Source organism: Scomber scombrus, chromosome 15 (genome assembly GCF_963691925.1).
Source record: "Scomber scombrus chromosome 15, fScoSco1.1, whole genome shotgun sequence".
NCBI classification, from domain to species: domain Eukaryota; kingdom Metazoa; phylum Chordata; class Actinopteri; order Scombriformes; family Scombridae; genus Scomber; species Scomber scombrus.
In genome coordinates this window covers 17,717,408-17,731,528 of record NC_084984.1, presented here as the reverse complement: position 1 = coordinate 17,731,528, position 14,121 = coordinate 17,717,408, and the positions used below count along the sequence as shown (strand labels likewise).

The 14,121-nt window shown below is 40.0% G+C and overlaps 1 protein-coding gene across 1 annotated transcript in view; it reads right to left on the bottom strand.

The window, feature by feature from the left end:
* Positions 1 to 1,012: 1,012 nt before the first annotated feature.
* Positions 1,013 to 14,121, bottom strand: part of niban2a (niban apoptosis regulator 2a) — a 29,015-nt gene continuing 15,906 nt past the window's right edge. Inside the window, exons 6-14 of the mRNA XM_062434718.1 lie at positions 12,309 to 12,424; positions 8,241 to 8,345; positions 7,991 to 8,153; positions 5,813 to 6,000; positions 4,492 to 4,647; positions 4,080 to 4,193; positions 3,425 to 3,532; positions 2,210 to 2,321; positions 1,013 to 2,074 (exon numbers count right to left, since the gene is read on the bottom strand). Coding sequence (XP_062290702.1) covers positions 1,161 to 2,074; positions 2,210 to 2,321; positions 3,425 to 3,532; positions 4,080 to 4,193; positions 4,492 to 4,647; positions 5,813 to 6,000; positions 7,991 to 8,153; positions 8,241 to 8,345; positions 12,309 to 12,424 — 1,976 coding nt within the window. The 3' untranslated portion in view covers positions 1,013 to 1,160. The remainder of the gene's footprint in view (positions 2,075 to 2,209; positions 2,322 to 3,424; positions 3,533 to 4,079; positions 4,194 to 4,491; positions 4,648 to 5,812; positions 6,001 to 7,990; positions 8,154 to 8,240; positions 8,346 to 12,308; positions 12,425 to 14,121) is intronic.

The window sequence follows — 14,121 nt, the reverse complement described above, 5'->3', positions numbered from 1 at the left end:
TTTTCCCAACAGAGCGTTATAGACTGATGTATTTCAGGAATTAAAGTAACATTAACAGTTTATATTTCCTGGATGCAAGGGACATTTGTGTCCCCTTAATGACGAAGATATTAACAAATGTCTTCACAAGGATGAGTATTAGAACATATACTTAGATGTCTTAGTGATTTGGGCGAATTTACCCTTTAACCCAGATTAGAACAGTTACATTAATAAATAAACATGTTAACTAGACACTGTCATGTCTGTTTAATGTACTTACAATGAAGCTAAAGAAAAAAATCTGTGATATTTAAACGTCATCAGAAGCCACCATTAAAAAAATCTCTAATTATGAAGAGGGCTTCCTCTGATTAAAGGTTCATTAGAATCCTACGAGTTAAAGAACCATTACTTACTGTATCGTTTGTCCTCTGCAGACATAGGCAAAAACAAGACATTTTGTTTGTTTTCCCCCACAGATGTAAAACAAGAACTTCTTACTTTTTTCCTTTACAATTCGCACTGAAATATGTTGAAACATTAAGGCCATTAGCTACTGTAAGAAATGCTCACAAAGTAAATAAATTGCATATTTAAAAACATACATTTTACAAAAATAAAGATCAGTACTCGAAAAGTGTAAAGTTAAAATACAAACGTGAATCCAGACACAACTGAAGGCTGATATAGCACCCCCTGCTGTGAAGTAGAGGCTATGACTATAAGGGGGATCCACTCACCTTCATTATGCCGAATTTAAATGTGAGAGATGTTGAGAAAAAAACATTGGCCCGATTTCCTGTTGTGTTAACAACATTAAATTAAATAATAACTTAAATTTAGTTCCTATCTTATTTAAAGATCCCTTCTGGTTCATGTAAATCAGATACAGTACCAGTCAAAAGATGTACTGCATGTTGAATTCAGTGTCATACAAAATATATGAAGAAAACTTGCATTGACAGACGTTAAGCTGCATAGAGAAGAACCAATCACCAAAGAAGTCTAAGAGAGGATGGAAGAACTGGTTGTATAGTGCGCAATATCAACAACAATAAAGAGAAGGCAACAGTTCAAATGAATCCTTTAAATACAATCCTCATTGATTTCAACTCTCTCCCGTCACGTGATGCACACTGCTGTTTTCTCTCTGAGTGCATGTGCAGATAATTGTCTCCTCACGCTAAAAGCACCTCCACCTCTACAGGGTCGATGATTTTGTCCTCTCCGTTCAGACCATTTGTGACAGGCTGAGGCTTACCTTCATCCAGCCCCTCATTGGACGGTGACTGGAAGCCACTGTCATCGTGCGGGTGGGAGTCTGTAGCCAGTGGTGGCTGTGGTGATGACTCAGAATCTGACACTGCAGCACAAACCTCAGCAATCCGTTCCCTATCACCTTCCTGTTCCGTTATCTTCATTTCCTTGATGCCATTCTGAATTGCTGCTTCCTCCTGATGCTCCTTATCATCTTCCTGCTTCTTGCTTCCTACCAGCTGCCGGAGGATTGTCTGCGGGGACGTCTTGCTCTTTGGAGATTTCCTGGGGACGTCCTCCACCAGTGTGGTGACATGTGACACATCCTCCTGAACCCCATCCTCCACGACGACGGTGGCGTTGGTCGGCTCCATCCCGTTAGTCGTGTCGCTCTGGTTCTCCTTTGGCACTGGAATCATCATTTCCACCACCGGATTGATCAGGTCCCTGATTTCATTTATGCTATCAGGAGACTTAGGATCCTCAGGCAGGCCTGGGTCCTCCTCATGCTCTTCTTCCTCCTCCTTGCTCTCAGACACCTCGGCATCCTCCTCCTCGGGGATAAGCTCCACTCCTGGAACTTCTAGACAGGACTCATAGGCCAGAGGCAGCCCTTCCAGCTGGATCATGGACACGATCTGCCTGCGTCTTCTCCCAGAACCTCCTCCTTCAATACCGCCACCGAGTGAAACCTCTGGCTCATCGCCTCCAAATTTGGTGGCCCAGTCCACCGAGGGGGATTCTCCGAGCAGGTGCAGGTTGGGGTCACTGTTTGTCAAAATTATGCTGTCCCTGTAGAGATTGTGTCTCCTCTGGACAGCTGCCTCCTTCACAGCTGGACACAGAAAAGAAGAGAGTCACCGTGATAGCAGATGAATTAGCTCATCAATTTGATACATCATTGCTAACAAAAACTACTTAACGCCATGACTACAGTCATTTCTGAATCTAAATATTTCTTGGCCCTCACCCATCATTATGTCCTTGGTGACAGAGTGCAGCACAACCTCCTCAAACATGTTTTCCACCAACAGGAAACGGGAGAAGTCCTCAAAGATAAGCTCTTTAAAGCGAGGCAGTTCCTGGTGAGGAAAGGAACAGAGAAGAGGTTCATAAAGCTTTTAGCATTCAATACCAACATTTCAGTTAACAACAAGTATTCATGTCTGGCCACTCCTGCATGTGTTTTCAGGGAAAGAAGAAAACATAGTTGAACCAAAGTCACACTTATCCACTAGCCAGCAATGCATACGGATTAATAAGAAGAAGTACTGTATTTATATAGTACATTTTATACAAGAAATGCACTTCAAAGTGCTTTACAACAAAAGAAATTACACATATCAAGTGCTTTACATAAACAGAACATAAAAGCATGTAAAAAAAGAAACATTATTATAATATAAGATGGAAAGTAAAAGCCACTTGATAACATAAATAGAGATAAAATAAAATAAATTTGAGGGGTAATACATAGAATGTATGCTTCGGTGGTAGTAATTTGAGAAAATTAGAAAGTATTTTGCTCTGTGTCCACAATCCATAAATCAGTGCCTCGGTCTCTGAAGCCATAAGCAAACAGAACCTCCCTTTTCCCAATGGACACAGACTCACTACTAGTTTTATTTAACCAAAATAAGCCTCTTTCAGCTTAGCCCAAAACATCTTCCCACAGATTTATCTTATCGGTGACAGGTGCTACCCAGAGCTGCCCCAGAAAAACTAGCCTAAATGTTGAGGTTAAAAAAACACACCATCGTCTTTTTGCTCAAATCACTGACCTCAACATTTGGTTGCCACTTAGAAACATGATTGCTGCAATGAAGGGAGTTGTCTTAAGATTTGTCTTTCTCTATGTTTCTTGCACTGTTGTATTTCTCTTGTTAATTTTGATACTTTTTGAATTCTGCTGTTGGACCAACTCAGTGGAACCCATTAGCTATAGAAAGCCACTAACCTATGTCAATTATTATTTTCTTTTAAAAATGAATAGTTAAATTAAGTTTTACTCATGGCTTTGGGTTCTGGAACCCAAATAGGCATCAGAAAGGTGAGACTGAATTTCAGAATATTGTCATAGTGGCATATAGTATAAAGTGCACATATAGTATAAAACATGCCATGAAAAAGAGATTATAAAATGAAAAAGAGGTAAGAAAAATAAGCTGAGTTTGGTGCTACTCACAGGTGAGCAGGATTGCGAGAGCTGCTGTAGCATGTATGGAATGATGATCTGCAGCAGAGCCTCTCTGAAGAACTTCTTGCGCACTGTGCTGCTGTCATAATCATATTTCTAACAGACCAGAAACAGACAGCAGAGATTACTGATTCATCATAGCTCATACTCATTGCACAAATCATATTTAGCTTAGCAAAAAACACCTTTCAACATTTCATTTAGCTTTTGCTGCAACCTCAGTTTCCCTCTGGAGATTAATAAAATATTCATCCACATCCTGTCTGTCTAAATGAATCCTACAGGTGGGTTTGCTGAGTTAGTCAGATAGAAACATATCATCAGAACAGGCTCATTCTGGGATATCCACATTTAAAAATTACTTCTAGTGTTGTAAGCACTAAAATTAACCTTCATTACATTATTGAGGAGGCAGAAACCTTATTGGCACATGCCTCAAAATAAAATCATCTGCATGTGCAGCTATCACCAAAGGTAGGTGCAAATTTTGTGATTTAAGTGAACTGTTTTATAGTATTATTCTTAATTCTGTAATGTGCTTTGACTAAAATAGTGACATTTGTATCAAGTAACTCTGATTATAGTCATCCTTCATCCATCTATCTACTACATTACCTTTCTGTTTTTAAATTCTGTGATTTACCTTGAGAACCCTGTCCTGGCATCTCTGGATGGCCTTGCACATGTCATTCTCTCCCTGGGCGTCCAAAGACTGCTGGAGCAGCTGCTCAAATGTGTACACCACATTGTCCATTTGCTGTCAAAATGCAAAACAAATTATATAGTAGCACAAGGAAACAGATAAATGCAGACTATGATTGTAAACCACGGCTCAGCTTAAGCTCACACTGTTATCTTTACAAAATGTCATGCACATATTTGTCCAGCAGGTGGAAGTAGAGACTTCACCACAGCAGAGTCAGGTTTCTGGGGTGAGTCTTACTAGGAATCAGCAAGTCTGTTTTTAAGCCATTTAGATATATTGCATTATCACATGCTCTCTCAGATAATAATGTATAATTATTACACAGTGAAAGACTGTGACTTCTTCTCACCTCCCTCATGAGGATCTGAGCCCTGCTGACGAACACTGAGGGGCTAGAGACGTCGAACCTCTGCTGCAGCCCCTCCAGATTGAGCTGCTCTACCTTTGCATAACAGCTCTGCATTTTCACAGGGTGGAAGGCGAGCATGGAAAGCCTCTCCATGTGCTGAGAGGGAAGACGCATAGAGGAGGGCAACAGTGATCAAAAATGTGCAAGCATCAAAAATTAGGACCAAAGAGAAAAAGCAGTAGGAGTTGATTGTTTCCGGCTCAGTCACTGAGGGCAGCTGAGGTCACTCCCTGACTTTTAATTAAAGGGTAGCATTAATGTGATTGAGGTTTCCTATTGCACACAGTTTCTTTACACGCTCACTAATTCTTGTTTTATTGTGACCAAAAGTCAAGACAATACTCTTAACATTCACACATTAACAGTTTAGCTATAATTTCCTGCTAAAATTAAGTCTTAACTGGAATTTTTATCACCCACTTAGAGCTCATCAGTCTTTGTTATACTTCCTGTTATATAAAAAGTGAGGTTAGTGAGGTTTCTCTTTCTGGTTTATTCATCTGTGATCATGCAAAGTGGTTTTGCTTAATAAAAACCAGTATTTCTAACAGACGTGAGGACAAAAATGGCTTTTCTTGGGTCACACCAAAATGGATTTCTTGTTACAACTGATGCTACACTGTTAAAGGTGTATTCGTAAATATCTTTATAATGACACAAAATCAAATTACTATTTGTTATGTGACAGGGGGTCATAGTGATGAACCCACAGAAGATTTCCACCAACTCTGCAGCTCCCCAGAGTTTTTTTTTGTGCCTCTTCTAGCTCTTCCTTTTGATTTTACAGCACATTTGCTGAATTGTACCATTTCAGCAGGCAGCTATTTTCAGCTAGCATGCTCTGATAAACCTACTGTATACTACCTGCCCAGCACCAGATGACAGACAGAGACATGGAAATTGGAAGATTTAGCCAGTTTTTCTCTCAGCAGTTGGTTGAGACCAAACGAGCCAAAAGAAGAGTGAATATTGGACATACATTCATCAGGAGGACACATACATAACTCCAAATGAATGATAATGTTGCTCTATGTTTGCTTGATACTTTAACAACTTAATACGGTGACAATATGTCATAGTCATTCTGCCCCCTAGTGGCCAAAAACTAATTACAGTCACTCATCATCCTCAGTACCTGCCTGTTTTGCCTCTTTAGTACCTCATTTATTAAACTGATTTCTGTGAACCATGTTAACACCTATATCAAACTGTTACATGACTTCATGTACAGAATGTAAAGTGAAAGCGAAACATGACTCACATCTCCCAGTTTTTCTTTGCCTCCTCCGTTGAGTGTGTTCTTGCTGATCTCCACCATCTCTTTGAAGAAAACGTCCCTGACCTCGGAGAAACCACGGCTGGCAGGCTCCATCAGGGCCTCCAGGATGGAACTGATGTAGGGCTGGACGCTGGTCCGCAGGAGCTTCTCTGCCTTGGGCAACACCAGAGCTGCACGCCATCAAAATCACATAGGGAATGGAAGAAAAACACACAAGGTTTGTTAGTTGTAAAATTGCTGCAACTCGTACACAATTAACAGTCTCCAGATCACAATGAGTCAGTCAACACATCAAGAATAAGACAGGCATTGCTCTGACTTAAGATGAACTGTGCCAAAAGGTCCTCATAATTTACAGTGTAGTGTTAAATGCCAGGTTGACATGGCAGGTATGCATGTGATGACATATAAGCTGACATTTAAGCAAGAAAAATGAAACCTGCAGAGCTTCCATTGAAACACAACTCTAGCACAACTCTCTGCTAAAAGAGACCGAAGTAGTTAACAGCTAGGGTTACGACTCTCAAACTTCTGCATTCCCCTTATGTAAGGTGAACCAGCATAATTTTTGTTCTGTTGACTTGTAGTGTCGAGCCTTATCTGTGGTATAAAGTCAGAAATGGCCCATATACAGCGCAGGTGATGGAATGCAGTTCCTCCACTTGGCTCAATAGAAAATTGTACACATGAAAAAAGAAGGAGCGGCCAGTACGAAGTTGAACTTTAGAAAGGAAAGTTGACAGGCTGACAGACTGATCAAAGGGTGGATGCTTCGGTGCTGTAGAGTTAATCAAACAAGCCATAAGGAGAAAGCGCAGGAAGTAAAACGAGACACGGAAAATGAGCTGCAGAAGAAAGACCCTGTTAGTGCCAAGTGTCCAAACAAACTCATCAGAAACTTGAGCCGTGTGGCGTTACTCAGTGACCAGACCGATCCCTGTGCCAATAATCCCTGAACCAGAGAAACCACAGCCACATGTCACTGAAGCAAACAGTAGATGAACAATGAAGCATGCATGGAGACTGGGAAGATCATGTTACATGGCACAGTGAGCACCATGTGAACCAAATCACTTTGCATAGCATGTTGTTTGACATGTGTAGCTGAACAATACTTGTTGGTAACACTGGTAGTGTTGTGTTAAAATTAGATTGAATTATGTCTGTCTGCATTTGTTTGTCTTTCCGTATTCTTTCCTTCCTTCTTTTCCTTACATTGCTCCACATTCTTTGTTCTTAGAGCCTTGCTTACTCACTACAGGTATCTACAGCTGTTATTGTAAATTAGTGATTGCCTCTTTAGAGAATAGCCAGTTTTTATAAGTCAGCATAGTTTCTGGAGTTTACAGGTGAAGCCACATTTGGGTGTAAACGGTAAAAACTGGGATTTGGTTCACAACTGAAACTCTCAGTAAACAATCTTCTTTACTCATAAAGTTCCCTCAGAGTCTACAAATGTTTCTTTCTGATATCATCTGTGTTATATTGTTGTTAGTAGTGGAAGTGATGCACAGATTTGCCCAACTAAAATACACAGTGCCACCATTGAACCCAGCTCCACCTGACAATGGTCAGTAAACAGTCACTTTCTTTGTGCTTTATGAATAGATGGCCATTATCTCAAATTCATGCAGGATGTCAGCAGATGTTGAATGGTCAGTTAGACTGTAATGAATTTGCTTGATGCCGCAGAATACAAAGAAATAGAGTTAGTACTACTATAGACCCCCGAAAAAGATCCTAAAACTGATTATGACATGGTGGGAACATTACTACAAATTTTGCATCTGGATAAAGTCTCTGTAGTGAATAATACAGCAACTTCAAAGCACTTTTCTTTGTTTTGCTCAAAGAATGTGGCCAAAGTTGAATTGTATCTCTTACTGAGGATTTCAAATCACACACAGATCACACATCTGAAGATACAGGGGTCAATAAAACTACCCCAACAACAAGCACTTACTGCAGTGTGAATCAGAAGTGAAAGACTGACTGCAATGTGGCCAAAATATTCAAACATATTGAGGTAAAATCATCTGTTTACCTTCTGTTTACACCCTAAAATTGTATTTTTAGGAAACATTCTCTGATAGTTTATAACATTTAACTTATTAAACACTTGAAACAGGAAGACTTGGTTGCACATGGATATTCAGTCACCCCGTATCTTGCCGCAGACGTGTTCTTTAGATGTGATGATCTGGTCCATGTCGGTTCGCAGGCTGGCGTCCAGTGGAACTCTCTGAGCCTCGCAGGCTTCGACCAGTGCATCGTACTGACCGGTGGTCTGGGACAACACCTGCTTGTACACCGCATCAGAGATCTGGAGGAGATAGTTGTTCGAGAGCGTGATCAGTTTGGACCGGTGTTGATTCTTTCCTGTGCTTGTACGATACGATAGAAAACTCACCAACATCCAATTTCTCTGTCTCTGTTGCATCTTCCCCTTCAGGCGAGGACCAATCACATTTCTCAGCTCTGGTTGGAGGGTTTCCATCACTAGATAAGCCAGAATCTACAGACACACAAACACACAATACATACATTTTCTTTTATGTTGTACAGTTTTTATATTTTTATGTGTAAGTCAAATAAAATAGAAATGAGATCCTGTCTGGCTCACCTTGCTTAAATGTATGATAATTATGATTATACAGTATACTGTGAGGAGTATGTTATTGTTTCATTTTTTTCCAGTGTGCAAACTTGTTTTCGACTACACTATTAGTGTAGTCCAAAAAAACAACCAATATCCTCCACCCAAAGAAAAACAAAAATAATCCTTTAAAAAAATGTGCAGCCTCTCCTTCCTGTGTGAATACAGTGGGGCGATTGAGATGATACAAAGTTGGATACAGAGAGGCAGGAAGGCTGCTTTTAGAGGCACTGCCCTCACAGCTCACACAGACACACACACTTAAATTTAAGCACTCCTTTATTTAGACCTCCTGTGCACCTCCACAAGGCTTTAACTAAGCTAAACTAAATATTTGGGGAAACATGTTGCTGGGTAATGAACGACTGTAACAAAAGCATCATTTATTTTTCCACAGGGACGAACAGAAGAGGCCTGGCAAACAACAGGTACACTGTTATTTGTTCAAGCGCATGAAACTTTGTGGATTTAAAGCGTTGGTGCCTTGTTTACGGCTTAGGTTTGTTGCTCTGCTTGTTTAAAACTGCTGTAAACACTTAATAAACCCATAAACCTTTATAAACTGTCTTTTTCTAATGTAGAATTTGCTAAACAGTCTGACCTTGTTGCTCCAGAACTGTTTAGTGGAAGAAATTATTTGTTTTGATCGTTCCAGCTGTCTTTCTGTGAATGTTCCTTGCCTGCTGGTTTTATCCCCTGTTAACCAAGGTCAAGTGAGGATTTCCATGATGGGTGCAGTAAGCTGGTTGATCAAAATCAAGGTGAGTCATCAGTAAAAGGAAGGAGGGATTTTGATATAGAAACACCATAGACTGTATATAAAATGGACGTAACATCCGTGACGTCACCCATTGGTTTGTGGACTGCTGCTTGGAAGCGAATAGTTTCGGATCTGGGCAGCGCAATCTTGAAAATTTCCGGTGCATGCCGGGTAAAACAAAACACGGATTCTACTTATATGGGCATCAAGAGCATAGACATAATAAAGAGATTATGATTATTAGATTATTAAGATCTTTGTTATGTCTATGATCAGGAGGAGCAAAAGGCGCCCTCCTGAACCTGTGAACCAATCAACCTGTCAATCACGACGTAGCCACGCCCTAATGCATACCCTGCTTTATCGTCAAATATAAAATCAGGGAGGCCAAAATTTCACAAATGAACATCATACTGCATTGAAGAAGGCTTTAAACTAGCGATTGAGACCATAAACATATTTTGAAAACATTTACTGAGGTTAGAAATGATAAGTGATAAGTTGGTGAATTCTCCATTGACTTGTATAGAGACGGAAGTCCTTTTGACACCAAAACGGTCGCCCCCTGGTGGCCTTTTGATATAATGTAGTTTTAAATTACTTCCGCGTTGGCAATGGCATCATTTCAGAGGACCGGAACTCCCCGCCTGAGAAACACTCAAAAAATGACCCCACCTGGTTCAAAATTGAACCGACAACAAGAGGCGTTAACTCAAAAATGAGGTATAATTTAATTTAAATGAAGCCTACTAACTATAATTTCCAAAAATATGTGTAAAACCTGTGTTTATACGTTGGAATGAAGTTGGGTAAAAAGGTCTAACACAGAATTGGGTGATAATTTATACCTTATCCTTTATAAACAGTCAATTTTGACCCGGGAGGACAAAAGTTGCATGGTCAACAGGAGGGTTAAACATAAATTTGGCAAATAACAAGAGACATCTGAAGAGTTAACATCAGTAAACTATTAAGTTAAAAGTCTTTTTCACAGTGGACAATGTTATTCATCTTAGTAGGAATGTACTGGTGTTTCTAATTAATGATGAAACTGAAGCCCCTAAATGGATTTCAGTATTTCTCATTGGCTCATTGAAAAACTATAAATAGAGTTATAAATAGAGGCTAGTATCAGCTATGACTGCTAATTTCTTATTCCATATTTAGTGCTGTTTTTACTTTCTGCTGTACTCATTAAGGTTATATCCATGTACTACTGGTCATCTGCTGCTTATAATAAGTATCTCCTCAATGGTGACACAATAAATAAAAATCCCACAGGAATGTCTAAAAGAGAGAGGCCAAAAAATGGAAAAATATTTTACTTTGGCATGAAATACCCAGCATATTCTTCCAAAAAGTACTAAGAACACTGTCATCTTCTCCAGCTAACTTTATTCATTACATTTAGAAAAGCACAATGTTTGGAGATCAAACAGTGTCTTTATAGACTATGTGTACTTGCCAATTTGGGTTGGGCTACTATTCCTAATGTAACAGGAGCAGATGAAAGAGATAAACTGGGATGTAAACAGGAAGCACAGGCATTAAGTAGGAAAAGGTGACCATTATAAACACACAGAATGACTCTGAAGCTCTCACAGGAGTCTCAAAGGAACTTATTCAGAGGGGAGACTCCAATCAACAGTGTCTAGGTGTGTGTGTGTCCTTGTGTATATGCTGGTATGTTGAGGGGTGGGGTTGTGTTACTGACAGTCTCTTTTAAGGTTGTGTGTCAATGCATTCTCTGTAGTGGGAGGTGAGGGTGTGTGCTCGTGATTGTTAGAGCTAAAGTTGCTTGGAAAAAGTTTTTCTCTGCGTGTCATCCATCATTTTGACCTCTCAAAAGGTTGAAATGAACTTTGGACATGTACTCACAAGGACTGTTATGAAATTGTTCCTTAAAATCTCTTTAAATTGTCACCTGCGGCAAATGTGCAATTTGAGTCACAATATCCCCATTGTCAGTCCACCTCCCAGGAGGGAAACATAAACTCTATCAGAGCCTGGATCTTCTGAGGGATGTGGATCATGAATATGGGTCCTTATGAGAACCTGCAGGCTGGGCTCAACCTCTCAAAATAAGATCTGATCCTAATGGTGCGTTCAGGCACTCGTCGGCCAACTCGTTATGTCAAACATTTCCAGGATTCTGCCATCAAACAACCAGCAATGCGTAGATTCATTTTCATTATTTCCATCCTACCTGAGTCACAAAAGGCCTTTGTTAGCCCTTACATACTTTCCAGGGTCAAATTTGACCCGTTTTTACATTTAAGAGCTGTAAAAAAAAAAAAAAAACCTATACACGTTTTTTTGCCAAACGTTTCCTAATGTGACCCAGAATATACAAAAATCAAAGTAAAATGTATAAGTTTGACCTGTGTTTATTTAAAAAAAAAAAAAAAAAAATCAACATTAAAACATGTTGTTGCATTCATCATATTATGTCAATTGTTCTCCTGGACCATAAAATAGTGATTGTGAATGTCTTTTTTCCATAAGATTAATAAAAACAGAAGGATTAAGTAACTATTTATAAATGACGACTGATGGGGGTATTTATGAATGTGAACTGGTATAGAGACTAATTATGAGTCAGAATATGAACAGTGTTTAAGGGTTAAAGAAAACATTTTGACATGTCCGGAAAAGCAGTAACTAACAACTCTGATGATGATTCACTTTTATTCTAGCCATGATGGTGTGTGACTGAGCCAGCGTGCATCACACCAGGAAGGACAATGCTACATGGAATTCAACCTTTGTTATCTTATATGTTACACTTGTGCTTTTTTCAACTGTGGCATTTCAAAATGTCGTCTGAGGAAAAATCTTATCAAACAACTGATCACCACACAACAGATTTGTCATTCATGTCTTTCAAATTAGGGCTGGTGGTGTGACAACCCATCAGATTATCTGGTGATCTTCCATAAACTTCACTGAGCATGATATCGATAACACAATATAAAATGATATGACATTGGCATTGTCAACCTGGTGTGAATTGCAAACCATCTGTCCTGTGATTAACCAAAGAGACCCTGACTATGTCCCACCTGTGGGGGCGCTCCACACATCATCTCCCAGGTCCCGTAGTGTCCCTTGTCTTGTCTGTACAGTCTCACAGCGTCCGTGAAGGCTGGCGTCTGAACGGTATTGCTCTCTGACAGACCTGTGTGGTGCAAGAAAAAGAAAAGTAACATTAGAGAAACAAGACCCCCTTGATGAAGTGGGCTGACATTTTTCATAGCAGGATGGTGGGATACATTTTTTGGGTGGTATTTGATGATTTCTTTGTATTAAAGTAAGTTTTCTGAATACTTTGCATAGACTTAATAGAAGTTATCTTGGTATGAATTACAATATTGCCTTGAACTTTCATTGGCTTCTGCTGAAAATGTTTCCACAACATCTGCGTCATCATGTTATGGAAACATCTGTGGGACGGTATGGATGGGCAGTATGAATTCAGTAGCAGTTGCTGGGGCGCAGGACAACACATGCATATTGTGTCATCCCTCAAAAAACAGGAAGATGTTCTTGTTGGAGGACAGATGTCACATGCGGTTGCTATGTTTACCGCCCCTCCCAGCTGATAGGACAATAGAAGCTGCCCCGAAAGCGCTCGGGAACATGCGACAAAGTGTTTTCAGGAAGTTGGTTCTTCTCACGTGGTCACACGGTTGGGTTTATACGATGAAAATACATCAGTAGCTAAAGTCGGGAGCTGCCTCTCTCCGTCTTTCAAGGTCACAGCACGGCAAACTCATAGATGTATGACCTCACAAAAGAGTATAAACAAGTGTATGGAATAAAGCATCCCTACAATTAGCTGTTTGTCCTTCAGAGTGGTCCTGTCCTTTAAATAAAAAAGACTGCAGCAACAAAGGGCAATCCTTCTGACGCACACATTTGTAATTAAAGGATATATTTGCTCTTTTTTCAACTGAGCCCTTATTGAAATAGCATCATTCCTTCATCTCAGCTTCAACAATAGCAGCGAGTCCCTCTTTAAAAAGCTTCTGCTGCAGCTTTTTACTACACTTAAACGCCAAAGCTGTTACTGTTAATAACTTCTACTTAAATATTTCCGCTTTACTATAGTGGAGGAACTATTCAGACCCTTAATTTAAGTAAGAGGGCAGCTGTGGTTCAGGAGCTAGAGCCACTAATCGGATGATCGGCGGCTCCATTCCTGGCTTGATTCCAGCCCGCATGTCGAAGTTTCCTTAAGCAAGATACTGAAACCCCAAATTGCTCCCGAAGGCTGTGCCATCGGTGTGTGAATGTGTGTGCGATTGCATTAGAGCCTCCTGATGAGCAGGCACTTTGCATGGCAGTCTGCCATCAGCGTATTAGTGTGTGTGTGTGTGTGTGTGTGTGTGTGTGTGTGTGTGTGTGTGTGTGTGTGTGTGTGTGTGTGTGTGTGTGTGTGTGGTGTGTGTGTGTGTGTGTGTGTGTGTGTGTGTGTGTGTGTGTGAATGGAGTTTATAGTGTAAAAGTGCTTTGAATGGTTAGAAGACGAGAAAGGTGATATACAAATGCAACCCATTTACCATTTGAATGTACACACACTGCACAAATGAAGATTTTTCTACTGAAATGACCAACCCAAAAACAATTCATTTTTCAAATTGAAACCTTTACAGTTAGAACAGGCACAACCACTGTCATCTCAACCATGTGCTGCTTATAACGTGCTGAAAATGTGCCTAAACAGTGAGAAGAAGTTACATCTCTGCACTTCTTTTACGTTTTAAATGTGTCAAAACACACTTTTGTACTCCCATTTGTGGGCCAAGTAGGCTTTCGGACAAAAAAGAGCAGAAAAGACAAAAGGAAAATTGAAAAATGGGCAGTGTAACCAAA